The following is a 21,125-nucleotide window of genomic DNA, read 5'->3' as shown; positions in this document are numbered from 1 at the left end:
GCCGCAGCGAAGAGAGAGACTCGAAGAAGCATGACAAAGCGGCAAGCGGTTCTACAGCAACACAGACGACACAGAAAAAAGGCGACCTCGCCCGCACCTCCTCCTCCTCCTCGAGCCCGCCTCACTTCTTCTTCCCCTTGCGGCCCTTCTCGCCCTTGACCGCCGCCTTGGTCCTCCTGCTGCCGCTCCCGGCGGCGACGCTGAAGATGTTGACCGGCGACCGCTCCTTCTTGACCTTGGCCTTGGCCTTGGTCCTGACCTCGACCTCGTCCTCGGCGACCAGGTGCTGCGCGACATGGCCCGTCATGGCCGCCACGCTGCCCGTATAGACTTTGTCGCACACGGCTGCATGCGGAGGAGCGAATGAGAGGAGTCAGACGTCGTAGTCGGCGCACTCAGGGGGACAGAAAGAGAGAGAGAGAGGGACGGACGGCAGGTCATCTCGTTGCTGCCGCTCGAGTGCTTGACGTCCTCGTCCTGCTCGCGCTTGACCTTCTTGTTCTTGCCCGTGTGCGCGTCGCCGCCGAGCCCGACAAAGTCCTCGACCGACGGCGAGCGGCGCTTGTTCGACGACGGCGACGACGCGCCCTGCTTGACCGTCGACGAGCTCGACGGCGACGGGCGGCGGCGCGTTGACGAGGTGCTCGCAGTCGCCTTGCGGTGCACGCCGAACCGACCGCGCACCTCGCCCGCCTCGTCGTCGGCGTCCTCGTCGTACTCGTCGAGGCACATCCAGCTGCCGCTGTTGCTGCCGCTCGCGCCGCCGAACGCCGCGCCGTCGCCCTTGTCCTTCTTGTTGTCGCCGCCCTGGCCCTCGCCCTCGCCCTCGTTGGCGAATGGGTCGAGCGCCGCCTCGCGGATGACGGCGTTGAGCGCACGCTTGCCCGGGTCGGCCTCGGGGTCGTCGTCGTCGTAGTCGTCCTCGGACTCGAACTCGTCCTCGCGGTTGACGTCTGCGTCGTCCGAGTCGCTCTGGAGGTCGTTGTCGGGCGTGCGGCGGGGCGAGCGCGTGAAGTACTGCACGAGGAGAGCGGGTCAGTGTCGAGGCCGGAAGGACAACGGCGTACAGAGCAAAAGAGAGGGGACGCACACCGTCGAGCTTCTTGGTCTTGGCGAGCGCCCTCTCGTCGCGCAGGTTGCCAACCCGCAGGCCGAGCAGGCGGACGTTGAGGACCGGGTTGTTGCCGCCCTTGACCGGCCGGCCCTCCTTGATCGCCTTGGCGCGGTCGGCGCGCTCCTTGTGGAGGAGCCCGATTCCGAGCTCGACGAGGTCCTTGTACTCGTGCACGTAGATGTTCTTGCCCTGCGTCTTGGCGCGCGTGACCGACTCGAAGTTGGCGTGCTTGATGCGGAGCGTGACGGTGCGGCCCGAGAAGCCCGAGCGCTTGAGGTCCTTGTGGAGCGACTTGGCGACGTGGCGGATCTGGAAACGAGCGAGTCAGGATGCGGGTCCTGGCGCGGCCACGACGGAGAGAGAGAAAGAGGGAAGCGGCGAGGGGACGCACGATGTCGTCGAGCTTGTCGGGGTTGGAGCTCGCGTGGAACGTCTTCTCGACGCCGTACGTCTTGCGGTCGCCGCGCTTGGCGCGCTTGACCCGGTTCGAGCCGAGGCCGAGCCACAGGCTCAACAGGAAGCGGAACGTCGCCGACTGGCCGAGGTGGTGCCTCTGCGGGTGCGACGGCGAGGAATCAGTTCCTTGTCGAGCGTGAAGGAGGAGGTGGGGGAAGAGGTCGAGGACGAGAGGACGCACGACGAGGTACAGCTTGGCGCGGTCCCGGAAGATGTCGCCGACCGTCTCGAGCCCGAGCCCGTTGAGGAGCGTCTCGGTGACGCGACCGATGCCGTAGCACTTGCGCAGGCGCTGCTTCTCGATGAACTGCATGCACGCCTCGCGCGTCGGGTCGATGACGAACTGCCCGTCGGGCTTGTTGACGTCGGCCGCGATTTTCGACAGCGCCTTGTTGGGCGAGACGCCGGCTGACACGGTCAGGCCCGTCGTCGTCTCGACCTCGGCGCGCAGGCGCGTGATGGCCTCGGTCGGCGTGACGCGCTCGTTGGCGCAGTAGTTGGTGAGGTCGACGTCTGCGCGCGTGGGTCGACAGGGTGAGCTCGAGGTACGCGCCGGCTCGAAGAGAGGGAGGGAGAAGAGGGACGCACAGGCTTCGTCGAGGCTCGCAGGCGCGATCGTGCCGTACTTGGCGAGGACGGCAAAGATCTCGCGCGACGCCTGGACGTACAGGTCGGGCTCGAGGGTGAGCGAGATGATGTGCGGGCAGAGCTTCTTGGCGATAAACAGCGGCATTGCCGACCTGCACCCGTAGGCGCGGGCCTCGTAGCTCGCCGTCGTGAGCATGCCGCCGCCGACGCCGAACGCCTTGCCCTTGAGCGACGGGTCCTTGCGGACGTGGCACGCGCCGTAGAACATGTCGGCGTCGATGAGGGCAATGACGCGCGACAGGTCGCGCTTCTGCTCGAGCTCGGCAATGATGGCGTCGACCCTGGCCTCCTCGTCGCCGCTCGCCGTGAGGAGCTCGCGCTCGAGGTGGCCCTGGAGCCGCTCGACCTTGACCTGCACGGCATCGTCGCGGCGCTTCTGGTCCTCTGCGTCGGGCGAACAAGGGCGAGTCAGTTTCGCGTCGACCGCAGGTGCGACGACGGCTGGCCGCGAGCACAGGCGACTGAGGAGGGGTTCGACGCACTGAAGAATGTGGAATCCTGCGCAGCGCGAGAGAGGTTAGGACGCGTGTTGGAGAGACTGGACCAGGCGAGCGAACTGCAGGCGCACCTTGGACTCGTCGTAGGTGATTTGAGCGATCTCGTCGGCGGTGCGCGCTCCTCCACGACCGACGCCGGCCTTGAGGTCGCTCGGCCCGCCCATGCGCTTGAGCATGCTCTGCTTGGGCTGGCTGGGCCCTGGCTGTGGCGCTGGCGGTGCCGGGTGCGTCATGGCCGGGTGTTGGCGGGCGGGTTGAGCGAGGGAGGGAGGGCGCGGTGGAGGAGGGAGGGGAGGTGTCGGCGCGCGTCGGGTGGGCTCTGGGGGCGGCGGAGGGGCTGGCCCTGGGGGCACTGAGGTGCCCTGCGCTGGCTCTGGCGGGGCCGGGTGTCGGTGCAGAGCTGGTGGGAGGGTGAGGAGCTGGCTCTCTGGTTGACATCGTCTGCTCGCTCCCTCGGCGAGCCCTCCTCCCGCAGCGCTCTGCGGGCTGTGTGTGCCGGTCTTCCGAGCTCTACTGTAGCCGTGTAAGAGCGGTGGCCTGACCGGAGCGGCGAGGGCGACCCTCTCCTCCTCCTCCTCCTCGTCGCGCGCCGGCTTGTTCCGCTCGGCTCTGGTTACCAGCATGGGCTTTCGCTCCAGGTGTGCAGACCCACTCGCTTGGCATTGCGGGCAAGACACACTTGATCGCGGGAGAGCTTCCTGTGCGGGGCTGCGACGATCGAAGTGCTCGTCCCACTTTGCTCTCGCCTTCTGTCTGCTCCCACCCGCGACAGCAGTAGCATGCTTCGCTGCTCGTCGAGCCCGCTGCTCTGACCCCCAGCCTCAACTCGCACGCTCCCACCGCCGTGGCGAACGACGTCGCCGCCGCCCTCGTCCTCCTCACGGTCATGGCCGCCGACGAGGCGTCCGTCGTCGAGGGCGAGCTCCAGAAGGTCGTCGACCGCATCGCCGCCCAGGAGCGCCTGCCGACCCTCCAGTCCGACCTCGTCCTCCTCGCCGTCATCTCTATCCTCCTGGTGCGCCCTCCTCTCGCCGACTCGGCCGCCTCTCCCCCCCGGGCACGACGCCTCCTCGCACAAGACACTGACTCGCTCGCGCGCACGCAGGGTTACTTCATCGTCGAGCAGCAGCGCTACTGGACGCGCTTCCCCAACGACCACGTCCGCTTCAAGCTCCTCGCCGCCTGGCTCGCCTTCCTCGAGGCCATGTTCTTCGCCATCCGGTTCGCCGCGACCTGGATCACGACCTCGGACGCCGTCCTCGGAGGCGCAGGAGAACGCCCCGGCTTCTTGACGATATGGAGTACCGTCGTCAGTGCGTCGACGAGCTCCCCCTTTCCCCTCGCCTCGCGGCAGCGCTCACTCTTCCCTCTCGCGCAGCCACCCTCATCGAGGCGACCGTCGAGGGCTTCTTCGTGTGGCGCCTGTGGACCGTCACCAAGAAGTGGTGGATGCGCTACATCTCGGTCTTCCTGTGGGCCTTCTCGTTTGTCGCGCACGCCGTCTGGGTCGGCAAGGCCGGCGCGGCGGGACGGTCCAACATCGTCGACGACGCCGACGTGAGCTAGATCGTCACTTCTCCTGCAGGTCCAGCACTGACCGAGTCCCTCGCTCGCAGCAACTCGTCGCCGTCATCACGAGCTTCTGGGTGCGCCCCGACCCTCTCCTCTCTCTTTCCTCGCGCCCCGACCCTGACGCCTTGTCCGGCCGCGCAGGGCACCTTCGCCGAGGGCACGTTCGTCGCACTTTGCCTGCTGTACGAGCTGCAGTTCGCCGAGGACCGCAAGATCATCAAGCGCAACCGCAAGTCGACGGCCGTCGGCAGGCTCTTCAGCCTCGCCATGCGCACTTCTGGGTGCGCACTCGCCTCCTCTTTCATGTGTCCAGTCGACCGGCGGTGACTGACTGTCCCTCGTCCCTCGCGCACAGGATCCTCGTCGTCTTTGAGCTCATCGTCGCCATCGCCGTCACGATCCAGTCCCAGCCTCGACGAGCCCTCCTCGTGCGTCTCACCCTCTCTATCTCTCCAGTTCCTCGTCTCACACTGACATCATTTCTCACGGCGCAGATCGAGGTCGAGTTCGCGTTCGTCCCGCGCTCCTGCCTCCCTCCCTCGCGCACGCACTGACCCTCGCCTCGCGCGTCCCCCCTCTCTCTCTCTCTCGCAGCGCCTGCATCTACACCGTCCTCGCCGCCATCATCGTCCTCTTTACGCTCAACTGGCGCGCCACGATTCGGGCGCCGGGCGACGGCGGACTCGGACCTGGCCCGAGAGGAGGAGGAGGAGGAGGGGCAGCCGACGACGCGACGAGGGGCGACGTCCTCACGCCGACGTTCTTGCGCAGTGTGGCGAGGGGCGGACCGACGACGACGTTCGAGCCGGGCCTGCAGGCCGACGAGGTGCGAGGAGCGGGCGAGGGAGAGGCGCCGGTCGAGGAAATGGACGAGCGGCCGGCTCGTGCGGCGGACGAGGCGGCGAGCGCTCCGGCGGGTGCGGCGGTCGGGCACTTGCAGACGAGGGACGCAGGGACGACGATGCGGCGGCGGTGGAGCCAGGACCAGCCGGGAGGAGGCGGTGCGCTCGTTGAGGGCGACGACAAGGGCGAGGTGCGTCCCTGCTTCCCTCTCACTCTTTGGCCGCAGACTCGCGTTCTCGAGACTGACTCTCACTCTCACGTCGACGGCAGCCCTCGCCCACCGAATCTGGCCCGTCTGCCGGGTCGTCGTAAAGGTCGTCCCTCGCTGTAGCGCTCTCTCTCTCTCTCTCTCTTGTTGCCAACACTACGAGTTCTCTTTGTGTCGAGTAATGCAGCGAATGCCATCGATGCCGTCTAGAGAGCACAGAAAGTACAACAAGTCGCTCGCTCGCTCGCCGCTCAGGCCCGCTCGTCGGCCCGCACGCGCTCGTACCCTCTTCCTGCTCCTCCCTTGCCGCTGCCACCGATGGCGCCGAGCTCGAGGTCGGGAATGTGCGGCGTCATGTCGCCCGGTCCGCCGATCCTCGGCGTCATGTCGGCGACCGAGAAGCCGTCGCGCATCTCGCGCTGGACGCACAGCTGCTCGGCGAGGACGATCTGGGCGACGGCGCTCGAGCCGACGACGAACCAGAAGAAGAGGGACGACGGGAACGACGACGAGTAGTAGGTCGTCAGGATGAGGTGGTTGAACAGGAGCGTGAGGGAAAAGTCGAGGATGTGGGTCGGCCGGCGGACGATGTGGTACAGGAAGACGATGCTGCGACGGGGACAAGGGGTCAGTGAGGGCACGTCGAGGTACCAGAGAGGAGAGAGAGAGAAAGGGAGAGACGCACTCGGCCATGCTCGCCGCGAGCCACCCAAGCGCGACCGCCCACCCTCGAAACGCGTCCCGCCCGACGACGCGCACGACGCCCCTCGCGAGCTCTGCCGCATCGAGCTTGCCGACCGCCACGCCCGCCTCGGCGCTCGCGAGGTTGGTCAACCCGGGCGCGAGTTGCCGCGACGCGCTGAAGCCGGACGCGGTCGCGCCCGTGAACGAGCGCCAGTTCATGGCCATCGAGATGGACGTGGCGCCGCCCTCGTACTCGAGCAGGTCGCGGTTCGAGAGGATGCTGAGGAGGGCGGGGAGGACGAGCGACAGGACGAGGTAGTGCAGCGCTTGGAGCGAGATGATCTGTCGGAGGGGGAGCGTGAGCGAGAGGCCGGCCGGGCGAGGGAAAGGGGACGAGGGCAGGGGGGACGGACCTGGGAGAGGATGAGGACCGGGTCCCAGCCCTGTACGCGGAAGCGCTGTGGTGCGGCGTTGGTCGTGACCGACATGCTGGGCGTGCGCGTGCCGACATGGACGGCGGGGAAGCTGAGGCGAGCGGCTGGCGGCATGATGGTTGAGCGAGGGGGAGGGGGAGGGGAAAGGGTGGTGCGAGGACCTGCGTGGCAAGGCGTGGGTCAGTGGTCAGGCTCGCTGGACGCTGTGCGTAACTGCTGTGTGCTCAAGCGCACTCGTTGCCGCCCATCCCGCGTGCCGGCGCGGTGTGCTGCCCACGACGGTCGAGCGGGAACGGGTCGTCTCGAGAAGGGGCGAGGACCAAGAGCTCACCTCGAGGAGAGTCTGGTGACGCAGGTGTGCCGCCTCGTCCAGTGCACGCGCGGTAGCGGTCGCGGTGCGACGAACGGCGCCGGACGACAGATGAGCGAGCCGGGCTCTGGCGACGGCGGCTCGGGCTCGAGGCGGTCGGCGCAGGTAGGTGGCACGTGAGCTAGTGGTGGCGTGGGCCTGTGCGACGCAGAGCAGAGCTTGCTCGTCGGAGGGAGGGTGGAGCGGGACGAGGGCCTGGAACTCTCCGACGTCGGAGAGGTCCATCGTCGTCTCTCCTCGCCCTCTCACGCCCGCATACAGCAGGAGCGCACAGCACACAGCTCCCCAGCATGGACGCACTCGCCCAACCGCCCCACGACCGGCGCCAGCTCCACCTCCGCCGCGACCAAACGCGCGCGCTCGTCGACCAGCACCGCGACCTCGCAGCTCGCTTGGCCCAGGTGCACGCCGCACACAAGGACGGCAACACGCGCATGGACGTCGCCGTACCGCTCGGCGTCAACTTTGAGGCAGAGGGCGTCGTGTGCGTCCAACCTCCTCCTCCTCCTCCTCCCTTTCCCTCTCGAATCCTCAGCTCACCTTCTGCCACCGCTCTCGCAGTCCCGACACGAGCCGTGTCATCGTCGCCGCAGGGCTCGACGACCTCTTCCTCGACCTCGAACTCGAGCACGCCCTCGTGTTCGTCGACAAGCGCACCAGCATCCTTAACCGTCCGTCCTCTCGCCGCCCTCTCACCCGTCCCGCCCGTCGCTGACCCCTACCATTGCGCCACAGAGAAGCTCAAGACCCTCGACGAGCACGTCGCACGCCTCGAGAAGGAGCACGACATGGTGAGCCCGCCGCGACGACCTGTCCCTCGTCCCGCACGCGGCCTGACCTTCTCTTGTCCGCCCGACACAGGTCGTCAAGACGCTCCGCACCGCGTTCCAGCTTCCCGACGACGACAGCAAAGCCTGAGCTCGGCGACGAGCCCAACAAGCCCGACGACACGGTCAGCCAGGCCGTCGTTGCCGGTCGAACCGCTCGCCCGTCGCGAGCCGACGGCGCTCACGCCGCCTCGCCGCCCTCGCCCCAACGGCGCCAGATCAGCGCCGTCCCTCGGTCTCGGTGCGACGAGCAGGGCGCGTTAGGGTGGTCACGGGCGAGGTCGAGAGGGAGGGTCGAGGTGGAAGTGTTGGCGGGCCGGTCTTTCCTCGTCGACGCCGTGTACTTGTTCCGCCGTGCTTGTTGTACTACTTCGCCGTGCAACTTCCGTGATTCGAGCCCGTGCAACGTCCGCCCGGCTCGAGGGGAGCTCGTTCGGACCAGGTCGCTCGCTGGCGAGAGCTCGCCGCCTCTGTTCGCTCGCGCTTCACGTGCATCTCGGCACCGCGCTCCACCTGCTGGACCTGCGAGCCTTGCGCTCTCTCGACCGCACACTCGTCCCGCACGACTGCCCGACAGCCTCGCCGCTTCAAACGTACGCCTCATCAGCTCGCCGTCGATCCTCCGTCACCGCCTCAACTCTCGCCGGTGAGCTCCTCCAGCCACTTGTACGCCCTCGAAGCCGCACTGTGACCTGTCCAAGACTGCGAAGCAGGCGGTGTGCGGCTCCCAGGGCCGCCGCAGCACTCTTTGCCCTCAGACGAGCCCCACCCGTTGACCAGCCTTCTCCCCCTCCTGCTACAGACGTCTAGCGCGAGCGCACGACCGCCAGACCAGCATGGACGACTACTTCAGCATGGGCGAGGGCCGCTCAGACGAGCTGCACGGCCTCGGCGACGGCCTCCTCACGCCCGCCGAACACATCGGCTACCTGTCGCCGCTCGACTCGCCCACCTCGCCCGACGTGGCGCAGCAGATCCGCGAGGCCGCCTCGATCCCGCTCGCCAACGACGCCGAGCGCGCCGTCCTCGCCACCCTCGCCGCCGAGCGCGACAGCCGCGACGCCGACGCAGCGCCCGAGGGCAGCACGAGCACCGGCACCGGCGGCGGCGGCAAGGGCGCGACGTTGACGCCGTCGCAGCTCAGCACGGTCCTGTCGCAGGCGCCCGACCCGCCCCCGCCGGCCGAGGCGCGCTTCCTCCACGGTGGCCCGCCGCTGAGCGACCTCGAGGCGCCGAGCGCCGTCCTGCCCAACTCGGAGCGGCGGCACAAGCCCATCGCAAATTCCGAGTGGCGCGCCTTCACCGACGAGGAGGAGGACCGGCTCCAGAAGGGGTGGGACCGCCTGCAGGGGGACCAGCAGGCCATGCGGCGGTTCAGAGAAGAGCACGCCAACCGCGAGAAGGCCGAGCGCGAGCGCGACGCGAGCGCCAAGAAGGACAAGGGCGTCACCAAGGGCCAGGGCTCGCTCAAGCGCGCATCCGAGGACGACGCCGACCCAGAGGACAGCCCGTACCTCGTGCCCGTCGGCCTCGACAACTTGTTCACCGTGTCGCTCTACTCGCGCATCCTGTACCCGGCCTTCTGGCACGGCACGGCCGTCCGCGTTCACCTGTCGCACTGGTTCTACGCGCCGCCGTCCATCGCCGCCCACGCGGGCTCGCTCCCGTCGCACAAGATCAAGCCGTACCCGGTCGACCCGTCGCTGTCGGCCTCGCTCGACCGCGCGTTCGCCCAGATCCGGCCGTGGGACGCCGCCTACGAGGCCGAGCTCGCGAGCGCGCTCAAGGGCGGCAAGGAGGCGCAGCAGCGTCTCGCGGTCGCGCTCGGCATCGCCAACGAGTCGGGCTCGGACGACTCGAGCGGCGGGATCGAGGTCATCTTTGAGGGTGCGGCGAGGGGCAGGGTCTACTCGAGGGGCATGATGGGCAGCATGAGCAAGAGCTTCTTGAGCAGTGGCAAGTCGCTCGGAGGTGGCCAGGTCGTTCTACGAGGTGCGTCCTCGTCTCCTCTCCTTCGTCCCTCTTCCTGCTCGGCCAGCGCACTGACTCTCGCTCCCGTCGCAGGCTGGGACGCCATGAAGGACTACCTCAGGGAGAAGAGCGCCGCCAAGAAGACGGCCGCCAAGCCTGCTCCGCCGCCACCTGTCGACGCCGCACAAGCCTCCTCGTCGTCGGCGACGACCGACTCAACCGCGCCTGCGACACCTCGCAAAGGTCGCGAGCGCGCCGGGTCCAACTCGTCGTCGATCGCCGACTCGACGAGCACGCCCAAGCGCGACGAGTCGCCCGCCCGAGGCCTGTTCGCGAGCCTGCGCAGCCGCATCATCGGCGCGCCGGCACCGACTGACGGCGCCGAGGCGACGACGACGGCGACGGCGACTTCCGCGCCGACGTCGGCCCGTACCAGCATCGACGGCGAGTCGACGGCGGGCGCCAAGGCGCCGAACGAGACGCAGGAGGCGCTTCGGCTCAGCGAGGAGCAGATCGGCGTACCCGACGAGCTCGTGCTCGTCATTCATGGCATCGGGCAGCACCTCGCCAAGGAGTACGACAGCTTCTCGTTCGTGCACGCCGTCAACGCGTTCCGATCCTGTGCGCGCACGGCCCTCTTCCCCCGCCTTCTCGAGCGATCCGACCTGACTCCCTCCTTCCCTCCGCCTCACAGCCTGTACGAGCCTGTCGCAGTCCGACACGCTGTCACCCATCCTGGGCGGCAAGCGCGCCCAGTTCTGCCCCGTCCTGTGGCGAGGCGACATCAACTTTGACGAGGTCGACGACTCGCAAGACTCGGTCGACGAGCACCTCGCCAACAACTTTACGCTCTCGGACATCGAGGTCAAGGGCTCGGTGCCGTTCCTGCGCCAGGTCGTGTCGGGCTTGGTCCTCGACGTCCCCATGTACCTGTCGCCCCGACACAAGGACCAAATGATCAAGTCGGTCGTCGTGCGTCCTCCTTTCCCTCTTCTCTCTCTCTCCCTCGTCTCGCCGGGCCGGTCACTCACGCATCGTTCGCGCCCTGCAGAAGGAGGCCAACCGCATCTACCGCCTGTTCGTCCGCCGCAACCCCGAGTTTGAGGAGCGCGGCGGCAAAGTCAGCATCATCGCCCACTCGCTCGGCTCGTGCCTTGCCGCCGACATCCTGTCGTCGCAGCCGACGCGCGTCGCCGACCCGACGGCGTCGTACGCGCCTCGCACGCCGGGCCCTCGCTCGTCGGCGCCGCCAGGCCTCCTCCAGGGCCAGGGCGAGGAGTACACGTTCGCGTTCGACACGAGCACCCTCATCCTCGTCGGAAGCCCTCTCGGCTTCTTCCTCCAGCTCGGAAAGGGCCAGCTCATCGCGCGAGCGGGTCGAGCGCGCACCAAGGGCGTCGGGCGCGACATTGCGCTCGACCGCAGCGGTCGCTACGGCTGCTTGTCGTGCGACACGGTCTACAACGGTGCGTCCTCCTCTCTCTGTACTCTCGCCTCTCTCGCCCTCTCCCTACGTCCTCTCCCCGCCTTCCTCCTTCCCTTTCTCTCTCTCTCCTTTTCCCCTCCTTCTCTCTCCCCTCTCGATGGCCAAGGAGCTCGCCCACTGACTCATTGCGTGTCCACAGTCTACCACGAGGCCGACCCTGTCGCCTTCTGCCTCAACGCCGCCGTCGACGCTCGGTACGCCAAGCTCATCAAGCCGGTCCCGATCCCGTCCTCGACCCAGTCGCTCCTCACCAACGTCTCGAACGCGTACCACCGCCTCGGCAAGATGTTTGACGTCTCGAGCCTGTGGGGCGGCACGGCGGCGGCGTCGGCGGCAAAGACGGCCGAGCCCGACGAGAAGGACGCTAAGGCCCAGGCCGACAAGACGAGCGAGGCGCAGGCGCACAACGCGGCGCAGGGCAAGGCCGCCGCAGACGCTCCAGGCGAGGCAGATGCGGCGGCGGCGGCGGCGGCATCGGCCAAGCCGAGGCCCAAGGGCCGGCCGCAGGGCATGAAGCGCATGCCGTCCGAGCGGCCTCGGTTCGGCATGGGCCGCGACGAGTTCGAGTGGGTGGGTCGGGCCGAGAAGCGCATGCGTGCGCTCAACCCGGGCAGCAGCGTCGACTATTACCTCCCGGCCGAGGGCTTGAACGCGTAGTGCGTCTCCCTCTCTCCCTCTCTCCCTCTCTCCCTCTCTTCCTCTCTCTCTCTCTCTCCCACTCTCTCTCTCAATCTCTCCCTATCTGTCCTGACACGCTTTCTCACGCGCAGCATCGACGCCATTACGGCGCACGGCTCGTACTGGCAAGATGCGCGTTTCAGCACTTTCGTCCTCACGCAGCTCTTCTCGGACCCGCAGCGGCTCGAGGAGAACGGGCGCGAGCAGGTCGGGATCGAGGAGGAGGACGAGCCGCACGAGACTTGAGCTTGTGAGGAGCTGTACGACTGGGTCTGAATGTCTGTTCGCGTTGTTGTACTACAAACCTCGTCTGGCCTTCCTCCTTCTCGGCAACTCTGCCTCTGCTCGCCGCCTCAACGACCCGCTCGAGAGCATCGCCGACCGACCGAGAGTATCGACGGCTGAGAGCGTCGACGTCGCCTTCTAGTCGCGCTTGCGTGCCGGCGACGGGACGAGAGTCCACAGGATGAGCATGCCGGCCATGAGCGCGACCATGACGGGCTGCAGAACCGCCGGCGAGTGCCGTTGAGCGAGGGCGCCGGTGATGAACGGGAAGAGAGCGCTGCCAGTCTGGCCAAACGCTGCACAGGCAGCTATCGAGGGCGCGTGCAGGCGACGAGGGAGCACGCGGCTGAGTATGCTGATCGAGACGGGGTAAAGGGGCCCGAGGAGGACGCCGATGAGGCCGACTGGTGGGAGAGAGGGCGAGGCACTCAGTTTGAGGGTGCTGGGGTGAGAGGGAGAAGAGGACGGACCGACAACGGCGTTCGAGATCAAGTCGTCGCGGAACCAGATGACGAACTCGAGGCCCATGGCCGTGGCGAGGTAGCCGTACACCGCACGCTTCTCGCCGATGAAGGTGTTGAGCGGCGCGAGAAGAAGGCGGCCTAAAGCGAGGCCGAACCAGAACCCTGCGCGAGGACTCGAGGTCAGTCGGGCTGGCTCTGCTGGACTGAGAGGGCGAGGAGGTCGGACGCACCAGTCGCGACGTAGCCCGCACTGCGTGACGAAGACCTATCAGTGACGGCAACAGTGAGAGCGAGAGAGAGAGAGAGGCGGGACGCACTCTGCGCCGGCGTCGCGATTCTCGAGCAGGAACGTGACGACCCAGCTGCGCGCACAGATCCGTCAGTGCCGGCGAGAGGGTCATGCGAGAGTGTCGAACGACGGACCCGCCCATCGAGACCTCGGCGCCGACGCTGCGGGAGAAAGCGAGTCAGTGAGGGCTTCGAGAAGGAAAGGAGGCCTGAGCGTCGGACGCACTAGAGGAGCAAGAAGAGGGACGAGAGGTAGGTCGCGCGCTGCGTGAGGGCTTGAAGGAGCACACTCTGCTTGATGACCTTGTTGCGCCGTGTAAAGCGCGTGTCGAGCTCGACCGGCTCGACGATGCCGACCTCGTTCTCGTCGGCGAGGTCGACCTTCTCGCCCGCCAACGATGCCGCCGTCGTCGAGGAGCGTCGCTCGGGCAGCTCGATGTCGTGTGCGCCGTTGACCGTGATGGGGGGTGCGCCGGGCACGTCGACCGTGCGCTCGACCGGGTCGGACGAGTCGACGACGTAGTTGAGGCGGAACGCGTACGAGAGGAACGCCGTGTTGGACAGGGCGAGGCCGAGCGAGACCGAGTAGAACCGGGCGAACAGGATGCCCGACGACGCAAAGGCGGTGGCGGCGAGCGGGCAGACGGCGGCGCCGAGTCCGTACCTGGTCAACGAAAAGACGGGTCAGGACGCGGCTCGAGCGACGACGAGGAGAAGGTGGACGCACGACGCGTGCAGCCACGACAGCTTGCGCTCGGCATTCGGGAGCGTCGCGACGTAGACGTTGGCCTGCGCGTCCTGGAGCGCCATGCCCCAGCCGCTAACGGCGAAGGCCAGTGGGTTGGCCGGGAAAGGGAGCGCCGGGATGAGGAAGACGAGGCCGAGTGCCTGGACGGCTGCACCGAGAGCGATGACCTTGCCCTGTAGAGAGCCGACTGTCAGTGAGGGCTCGGGTCGGGGCGAGAGAGGCAGAGGAGGACGCACGAGGCCGAAACGAGTCGAGAGCCACGAGCTCATCAAGCCCGCCGCGATGAAGCCGACCATCTGCCCCACGAACATCATTGAGACGACCGTGTAGCTGATCTTGTAGTGCGCTGCGGGAGGAGGAAAGTCTGTGAGCTCGAGGAGGATAAAGAGGAGAGGGACGAGGAGAGGGAAGGGAAGGGGACGAGTCGCGGGCTCACCCTGGATGTACGGGATCAGAGGCCCGCTCGAGGCGTCTGCCCAGCCAGCGACGACCTGTGAGTCGGACGAGGGGCGAAAGGGTGAGCAGGTCGCTCAAGGAATGCGCCGAGCGGCGCGGGTGGAGCTCGACAAGCGCTGGCTGCTCGCTCGAGCAACGGCTCGAACATCTTCAGGGCGCCCTGCTCGAGGCTCCGACCAGGCTCGCAAGGGCACGAAGGACTCACGAGCGAGATGTGGCCTGTTGACGCGGAGACAAAGGGTGAGCACGACGACCGGGGAGATTTCCAGAGGCGGTGGACGCACACGCAAGCTCTTTGATGCGCAGGTTCCACTTGTTCAAGTTCCTGGATGCATCTGGCAGCTGCGAGAAAGCCACAGCGGGCGTGTAGTAGGCGCTGTCGCGAGCGAGAGATGGTGAGGGAGGTCGACTCGACGACGGCGTCAGGGGCGGCGAGGGCAGGCTGGCGACGGCGAGCTTGGCCGCTGCAGGCTGCTGCAGTGTTGGCGTTGTAGCCATGGCGAGGCTCGTCGTGTGAGAGCGAGAGCGAGCAAGGGCGCGCCGGCCGGCCGGCAATCCGCCCTCGCATCTGATTGGACGATGAGACGCAGCTGGCGACTTGGTCCGCCAGCGCGCCAGACGGCGCAGTTGCGAGCGCTCTGCTGGAAGGGAAGAGCTCTCTGGACACATACGCAGCCGGCGAGAGCCGAACGGCGCAGCTGCCGGCGGAGAGCAGCTCTCGCGACGAGTCGAGGGTCGAGCGCACGACGTAGTTGCTTTTGCACAGCGTTTCTCCTCGAGACTCTACTTGTCCTCCTTCTTGTCCTGGCCCTGCATGATCCACTTGCTCGCCGCCTTGGCCATGCGGTCGGCCGCCTCGGGGTCGGCCTTCATCCTGCGCGCGCGACGAGGAGGAAGAGTCAGGGCTCGCTGCGCTCGACACGCCGCCACAGCGCCTTTGAGGGAGGAAGGGGAAGAAGGCGAGACGCACTGGCTGAGCTTGTCCTGCTCGGGGATCTTGAGCGCCTCCTGCGTCGCCGGCCTCTGCTCGATGCGGTCGACCCAAGCCGACAGGCGCGGGAACTCGTCGAGCTCGACGCCGGCCCACACGGCCATGCGGACCCACGGCTGGGCGTTCTGAGAGGGTGTAAGAGGGCCGAGTCAGTACAGGTGCGAGGCAGGAGAAGAGTAGAGAGCGGGAACGGACCATGTCGGCGATCGAGTACTTACCGCCCACGAGCCACTCCTTCTCCTGCCCGTCGTGCTTGCCCGCGAGGTGCGCCTCGAGCACGCCGTACAGGCGCTTCGTCTCGTCCTGGTAGCTGTGCGCGAGAAGATAAGGCGCAGAGCCAGGTCAGGACGCGTCGGCGGCATGTCGACCTTCTCAAAACGACGAAAATGACCGGGCAGGGACGCACCGCTTGATGGCGAGCGGGATCTTCTCTGGCGAGTATCTGTAGAAGAAATTACATTGACCTTGCATTGGTCCCACGCCGCCATGCGTAAAGGCGCACCACGAGACGAGCTCGGTCTGGAGGTCGTCGTCGTCCTTGAACCAGAAGGCGCCGTCCGTGTCGTACGTCTTGGCGAGGTAGAGGAGGATGGACACGGACTCGAAGACGCGGATCGGGCCCTTGGTCGGCCGGTTGTCGAGAAGAGCCTGCGGGACGACGGAACGAGGTTAGGACCTGCCGCTCGTTGAGGGCGAGGGGACAAGTTGAGCGCGAGAACGCCACTAACAGGCATCCTTCCGTTTGCATTAAGCTGTTCAAACCACGCCGACTTCTGCTCGTTCTTGGCGAAGGAGATCGGGATCACGGTGTACGAGTCGAGCTTGCCGAGAGCTGCGCGGTGTGCAAGCCGTCAGGACCGGTCTCGTCCAGGCCGACAGTGATGCTAGAGGACGCACCTTTGAGCTCCTCGGTGAGGTACGTGACCTTGCCCGCGTTGGGCGTCTGGGCGAGGAGGAGGACAACGCCCGGGTTCTCGAGCTCCTTGGGGCCCGTCTTGAGCACGTCGGCGTTCATCGACATGGTGCGCGTAGTCTGCTGAGTAGCTTGAGGCTGGAGCTGGGACGTGAGCGCAGAGAGGCGGCGCAGCATGCGAGGGTGGAGGGAGGGAGGAGCGAGAGAGGGGAACGGTCAGCGCGAGTCCGAGTCCGGACCCCGGCGAGTGCAACCGATGTGGGGATCGATGCGTCATCTTCTCCGAAGCGTCGCCAGCTTTGAAACGCGACGAGTCGCACAGAAGCGAGGGCGAGAGGGCCGACGGAAGACGGCCCAGAAAGAGGGGTCTGTGCGTTTGAGAAGGTCCCGCTCGCGACCTGTTTTGTGGGAATTCTGGGTCCTTGGGCGCGGCTCGCTCTCTCGTACGCGAGAGGACGCACTGGGAGCATGCTGACAGAGTCTTGCACGCAGAGGGCGAGATACAGCGCCCCGACTCGGCTGCTCAAACCTGCCTGCGCACCCTCTCAGGTCCCTCGACCTCGCGCGCCTGCTTCTCCCTCTCTTCCTCCTTGCGGCGCTTCATCGCGTCCATGATCCTCCCCTCGTGCGCCGGGTCCTCCCTTATGCGCGTCACGAGGTCCTGGCTCGGGACCTTAAGCGCCGCCTGGACGACGGGCAGGTGCTCGACGCGCGCCGACCACGCGGCGAGGTGCGGGTACGGGTCGAGCGAGATGCCGCACCAAAAGTGGCAGCGGATCCTGGCGGTAATGGGCATGTCAGTCTTGGAGTGAGAGGAGGGGGAGGAGGAGGAGAGACGGCGAGAGAGACGGACCAGGGCTGCGAGCACATGTCGGCGAGCGAGAGCTTGTTGCCGACGAGGTAGTCCTTGCCGGTGAGGTGGTCGTCGAGGACCTTGTAGCACCGCTTGGTCTCGTCGAGGTAGCTGCGCAGGATGCGGGCCGTCAGTGATGGTACGGCGACAAGAGGACGCAGGGAATCGACGACGGACCGCTCCTTGGCAAAGTCGCTCTGGTGGTCGTCGTCGCGGTAGCGGTACCAGAAGTTGGCCTGTGGAGGTGTAGGGACAGACGAGTCAGTCGTGTGCCGGCGAGAAACGAGGAAGAGAGGGAGACAGGGAACACTCGACGACGCACATTGCCCTGCGCCGGCCCGAGGTTGGCCATCTGCCAGAAGCACCAGTCGAGCATCTCCTGCTCGAGGTCGTCGTCGTCGTTGGCGCCGGTAAAGTGGAACAGGCCGTCGCGGTCGAACGTGCGCGCAAGGTACAGGAGGATCGACGCCGACTCGAAGACGGCGAGCGGCGGCTTGTCGGGGCGGTTGTGGATGAGGGCGGGCATCTTGGCTGCAGGAGGGTGGATCGGGTCAGGTCTCTCACTCCGGCTCATCGCGCAAGAGCCCGGCCGACGAACGTCGCTCGCGCTCGGCCGAGGAGGAGGAGAGGGACGCACAGTTGGGGTTGATACTCTTGAACCAGGGCTTGAACTGGTCGCCGTCGGGCCCTTGAAGCTGAACCTCGAGGACGGTGTAGCTCGGAATGAGGCCGTGGTGCTTGAGGTGCTCGAGGAGGTAGGTGACCTTCCAGCCGTTGGGCGAGTGGGCGAAGAGGACGACGAGGCCGGGCGTGTCGAGCTCGGCGGGGCGGTCGGTGCGCGGGACGGCGTGGACGGCGGTCGACATGGTGAGGCGGAGGTGGAGCTTGGGCGTGCGAGGGCGAAGAGGGAGGGCGAGGTGTCGGAAAGTGGGGAGGCGAGGGAACAATGGCGCTGAGCCACGTCTCGCTCAGGGGGACTCGTTGTGGGCTGAACGTGCTGCCAGGAGGTACATGCTGCAGTGCGGGGCTCAACCGAGTTAGCTCGTGGTCGAGGCAGCGAGGACCGTCATCGCTCGGATGTGCCCGAGGCGACGACGACGAGAGGAACCGCGACGACAGCTCGGCGCTGAGTGAGAGGGGGGCGTACATGATCAGGGGTACCGCTGCACTCGTCCAGGTCGACCAGAGTCCAGGCTGGGCCGTCGTGGGCAGGGTCGGGGTCGGGGCGAGCTGATGAGAGCAGGCCCATCTCTTCGTCGCTCTTCGTCGCTCGTCGCACTCTCGGTCCAGCTCTACCGACGACACTCGCCACCGCACTGCCCACACCATGGCCACCCCGTCCAACTACCACCGCGTCGAGACGCCCGCCCACCTCCAGCAGCTCCTCTCTGCCGACCTGCACCGCGTCTCGGTCCTCTACTTCCGCGCAGACTGGGCAGAGCCCTGCAAGACTATGGACAACGTCACCACCGAACTCGCAACTCGTTGGGACCAGGTCCTGTTCCTCTCGGTCAGTCCTCCCCTTCCTCCTCCTCCTCGGGGTGGCGCCTCGCTCGACCTCGACTCACTCTCTCTCGCCCACGACCACCACAGATCGAGGCAGAGGCCCTCCCCGACATCTCGGAATCGTTCGAGGTCGACGCCGTCCCTTACTTCATCCTCTTGCGGGTGCGCCCTCCTCTCTTCCGGCCTCCCCTCCTCCCGCCCGACGAGCTGACCCACCTCGCCACGCCCGCAGGGACACACGCTCCTGACGCGCCTCTCGGGCGCTCAACCCGCCGTCCTGTCGGCCGCCCTCAAGTCGCACGCCTCCAAGCCCTCGACCCTCGCCTCGTCGTCGCACCAGCCCGTCGCCGCAAAGACGGTCTACCAGCCGGGCGAGCAGGCCTCGGGCGCGCCCGAGGCACGCGGGACCGTCGCAGGTGGTGCGCAGGACGACGACGACGAGGACGACGTCGATGAGGAGAGCGACGAGGAGCTTCAGAAGCGGTGCGAGGCGCTCATGACCCAGAGCGACGTCGTCCTCTTCATGAAGGGCGACCGCAACACGCCTCGGTGCGTCACGCGCTCTCCCTCTTCTCGCCTGGACCTCGTTTAGCGTCGGGCCGAGCGCGAGTCTAATCAGGCGAGTGGTACTCACGCTCTGGACTCTCTCGCAGATGCGGCTTCTCGCAAAAGATCGTCGGTATCCTCGAGGGCCACAAGGTCGACTACACGACGTTCGACATCCTCAACGACGAGGGCGTCCGGCAGAGTGCGCCCTACCCCCTTTCCACTCCTCGCACCCTCCGATCCCAAACTGACTCGTCGCGCCGCCCTCGCCGCCCGCGCCCGCAGAGCTCAAGGAGATCAACGAGTGGCCGACGTTCCCGCAGCTCGTCATCAAGGGCGAGTTCGTCGGCGGCCTCGACGTCGTCAAGGAGATGGAGGAGGCGGGAGAGCTCCTCGAGATGATCCAGGGCTGAACGAGCGCCGGGCGCTCGAAGAGGACCAGGGAGGACGTGTATCTTGTGCCGCAATGCAGTCTGCTGTGCCTAGACGTGTCGTGCGTCGGCCGCTCTCGAGAGGATGAGCGAGAGAAAGGCGCGAGCGCGCTCCGGTGCAAGGTCAACCGGCTTCTCGAGGCTCGTGCGCTCTCCTTTCTCGCTGCCGCGCTCTCGATCGACGTACCGTTCTCTCTGCAGCACAAGGAGCGGCAGGAACGATACGAGAGACCGGGAAAGAGGGACGACGCTGCAGCGCGGCTACGAAAAAAGGCAGAGATCGCGATCTAGAGAGGCGACGACGGCGCCTGAAGGTTGAGCCCGACCCAAACGAGCTCCATCGTTGTCACCCACGGGTTCTTGGGCGACGGCGTGTCGCGAAGGTCCTCACTGCGTGCGTGCAGCGCCAGGGCGCATCAGTCGAGCCCGTCTCGTGGACGCACGGACGAGGGAACGCGGCGAGAGCAGGGACGCACCGGTGCCGGACGCGCAGTACAAAGTTGACGAGGACGGCGACAAAGATGAGGCCGCACACGACGACGGGCCCGTACGGCTCGTCGTGGTGGCCCGGGTACCGCATGACGATGCGGTACCGCCGGATGCGGTGCATGACCCACGCGTACGCGAGCATGCCGCAGGCGATGACGGCGTAGCAGACGCCCATCGACTTGGACGCGTAGTCGCGCGGCCCGGCCGAGTTGAACAGGGCGAGCGCGAACGACGACAGGAGGAGCGACACGCGGAACCACGACAGGAGGGTGCGCTCCGAGGCGAGCCAGACCTGCGTGCGCGTCATGTAGATGTCAGTCACCGGTCCGCCCAAACAGCTGCACCTCTGCGAGCGGAACGAGTCCGCCCGGCGAGGACGCGCGGACGAGGGCGACCAAGCGAAACGAGAGGACGGACCTTGGGCTCGATCTTGCTCGGGTCGGCGCCGAGCTTCTGCAGGCCATCGTCGGCAGGCGCCGGTGCACCGTCGGTCGCGCCGTAGCTGCTCGGGCCTGCGGCGCTGCCCTGCATGTGCGAGGCGGGAGAGTCAGCTTGTTTCGCGGCTCGACCTGCGGGGAGAGGGAGGACGCAGAGAGAGAGAGAGGAAGGGGCGACGCACCGATGCACTGGCGTCGAGGTCGGTAAAGAGGGCCGGGAAGCGGTGCAGGAGGCGGCCGTGCAGCTCCCGGGTCAACTTGGACGAGGGCATGACGGTCGGGCGAGGAGGTCTGCGGGGAGAACGAGACGAGGGTCAGCGACTGCTGCTCGAGAGCGCTCCTGGCCTGGCCTCCAGCCTTGCAGGACCCGCTGTCCCCACCCGTCCTGCCCTTGCGAGGAGTCCTCGTCTGCCCCTCGTGGTCCAAGGCCGACTGGCTGATGAGGGCACGGGGACAGGCGCAAAGGCCACGGATGCGGGAGGAGGACGATGGGACTCACTGTAGAGATGCAGCAGGTGGTGCTGAGCGCAGAACTTAAGCCCGCCTTGGTGTGCACGGAGAGCTGGGAGCGAGAGACGAGGAGCAGCTCGAACTCGCACGTGGGGTCGACAGTCCACGCTCGCTGCCGGCTCTCGTGGAGGTTTTGCTGCTCGGATCCTGTACGCGGCATGTACGTGGATGCCATCGAGAACAAGACCAACTCCGAAAAGTCGAGGGCGCGCTCGCTCTCCTGCTCAACGTCTCTCCTCTCGGCACGACCAAAGTCCCGCGGCCGGTCCAAAGGAGGCGCGTTGCTCGAAAGAAAGGCGAAGGGTAGTACACAGGGGAATGACGGATAAGGTAGGCGAAAGAGAGGGCGAGGAGGAAGAGACGAAGAGGAGGGAAGAGATCCGACGACGAGGAAGGGGGGGAAGAAGGAGGAACGCTCGG

At 67.0% G+C, this 21,125-nt stretch overlaps 9 protein-coding genes across 9 annotated transcripts; 4 read left to right on the top strand and 5 right to left on the bottom strand.

Annotated features, from left to right (window-relative positions):
* Positions 1–14: 14 nt before the first annotated feature.
* On the bottom strand, positions 15–2,948 carry RHOBADRAFT_54327 (uncharacterized protein; the record flags this gene model as incomplete). The annotated part of the gene is made up of 8 exons (XM_018417253.1): positions 15–345; positions 432–1,017; positions 1,091–1,423; positions 1,506–1,667; positions 1,752–2,083; positions 2,159–2,602; positions 2,701–2,716; positions 2,787–2,948. The coding sequence occupies 8 exons, from the start codon at positions 2,946–2,948 to the stop codon at positions 122–124; spliced, it is 2,259 nt and encodes a 752-aa protein (XP_018270568.1). The 3' UTR covers positions 15–121.
* A 653-nt stretch (positions 2,949–3,601) lies between these two features.
* Positions 3,602–5,442, top strand: RHOBADRAFT_54326 (uncharacterized protein; the record flags this gene model as incomplete). Its single annotated transcript, XM_018417252.1, has 9 exons — positions 3,602–3,730; positions 3,821–4,028; positions 4,094–4,272; positions 4,332–4,361; positions 4,429–4,568; positions 4,643–4,715; positions 4,782–4,798; positions 4,882–5,320; positions 5,401–5,442. 9 exons carry the CDS (start codon positions 3,602–3,604, stop codon positions 5,440–5,442), a joined length of 1,257 nt encoding a protein of 418 aa, XP_018270567.1.
* A 147-nt stretch (positions 5,443–5,589) lies between these two features.
* Positions 5,590–6,570, bottom strand: RHOBADRAFT_45006 (uncharacterized protein; the record flags this gene model as incomplete). Its single annotated transcript, XM_018414526.1, has 3 exons — positions 5,590–5,947; positions 6,024–6,364; positions 6,436–6,570. The coding sequence occupies 3 exons, from the start codon at positions 6,568–6,570 to the stop codon at positions 5,590–5,592; spliced, it is 834 nt and encodes a 277-aa protein (XP_018270566.1).
* A 546-nt stretch (positions 6,571–7,116) lies between these two features.
* Positions 7,117–7,744, top strand: RHOBADRAFT_45005 (uncharacterized protein; the record flags this gene model as incomplete). The annotated part of the gene is made up of 4 exons (XM_018414525.1): positions 7,117–7,310; positions 7,388–7,497; positions 7,562–7,617; positions 7,688–7,744. The coding sequence occupies 4 exons, from the start codon at positions 7,117–7,119 to the stop codon at positions 7,742–7,744; spliced, it is 417 nt and encodes a 138-aa protein (XP_018270565.1).
* A 745-nt stretch (positions 7,745–8,489) lies between these two features.
* On the top strand, positions 8,490–12,106 carry RHOBADRAFT_54323 (uncharacterized protein; the record flags this gene model as incomplete). The annotated part of the gene is made up of 6 exons (XM_018417251.1): positions 8,490–9,645; positions 9,718–10,245; positions 10,319–10,596; positions 10,676–11,090; positions 11,250–11,766; positions 11,881–12,106. The coding sequence occupies 6 exons, from the start codon at positions 8,490–8,492 to the stop codon at positions 12,032–12,034; spliced, it is 3,048 nt and encodes a 1,015-aa protein (XP_018270564.1). The 3' UTR covers positions 12,035–12,106.
* On the bottom strand, positions 11,908–14,527 carry RHOBADRAFT_54322 (uncharacterized protein; the record flags this gene model as incomplete). The annotated part of the gene is made up of 11 exons (XM_018417250.1): positions 11,908–12,477; positions 12,544–12,699; positions 12,768–12,787; positions 12,855–12,899; positions 12,961–12,987; positions 13,052–13,489; positions 13,553–13,746; positions 13,810–13,919; positions 14,010–14,064; positions 14,235–14,248; positions 14,314–14,527. The coding sequence occupies 11 exons, from the start codon at positions 14,525–14,527 to the stop codon at positions 12,212–12,214; spliced, it is 1,539 nt and encodes a 512-aa protein (XP_018270563.1). The 3' UTR covers positions 11,908–12,211.
* Positions 14,528–14,812: 285 nt separating this feature from the next.
* On the bottom strand, positions 14,813–16,035 carry RHOBADRAFT_15712 (uncharacterized protein; the record flags this gene model as incomplete). The annotated part of the gene is made up of 6 exons (XM_018412272.1): positions 14,813–14,903; positions 15,000–15,145; positions 15,216–15,330; positions 15,427–15,668; positions 15,749–15,852; positions 15,918–16,035. 6 exons carry the CDS (start codon positions 16,033–16,035, stop codon positions 14,813–14,815), a joined length of 816 nt encoding a protein of 271 aa, XP_018270562.1.
* Positions 16,036–18,043: 2,008 nt separating this feature from the next.
* Positions 18,044–19,325, top strand: RHOBADRAFT_66656 (uncharacterized protein). Its single transcript, XM_018419029.1, has 5 exons — positions 18,044–18,296; positions 18,380–18,454; positions 18,525–18,841; positions 18,946–19,040; positions 19,124–19,325. Exons 1-5 carry the CDS (start codon positions 18,114–18,116, stop codon positions 19,249–19,251), a joined length of 798 nt encoding a protein of 265 aa, XP_018270561.1. The 5' UTR covers positions 18,044–18,113; the 3' UTR covers positions 19,252–19,325.
* A 171-nt stretch (positions 19,326–19,496) lies between these two features.
* RHOBADRAFT_54319 (uncharacterized protein) lies at positions 19,497–20,467 on the bottom strand (the record flags this gene model as incomplete). The annotated part of the gene is made up of 4 exons (XM_018417249.1): positions 19,497–19,659; positions 19,746–20,050; positions 20,176–20,283; positions 20,378–20,467. 4 exons carry the CDS (start codon positions 20,465–20,467, stop codon positions 19,557–19,559), a joined length of 606 nt encoding a protein of 201 aa, XP_018270560.1. The 3' UTR covers positions 19,497–19,556.
* Positions 20,468–21,125: the final 658 nt, after the last annotated feature.

This window comes from Rhodotorula graminis (assembly GCF_001329695.1).
Source record: "Rhodotorula graminis WP1 unplaced genomic scaffold RHOBAscaffold_8, whole genome shotgun sequence".
In the NCBI taxonomy this organism is placed as follows: Eukaryota; Fungi; Basidiomycota; class Microbotryomycetes; order Sporidiobolales; family Sporidiobolaceae; genus Rhodotorula; species Rhodotorula graminis.
The sequence above is the reverse complement of the archived record's forward strand: the minus strand, read 5'-3'. Positions and strand labels throughout refer to the sequence as shown.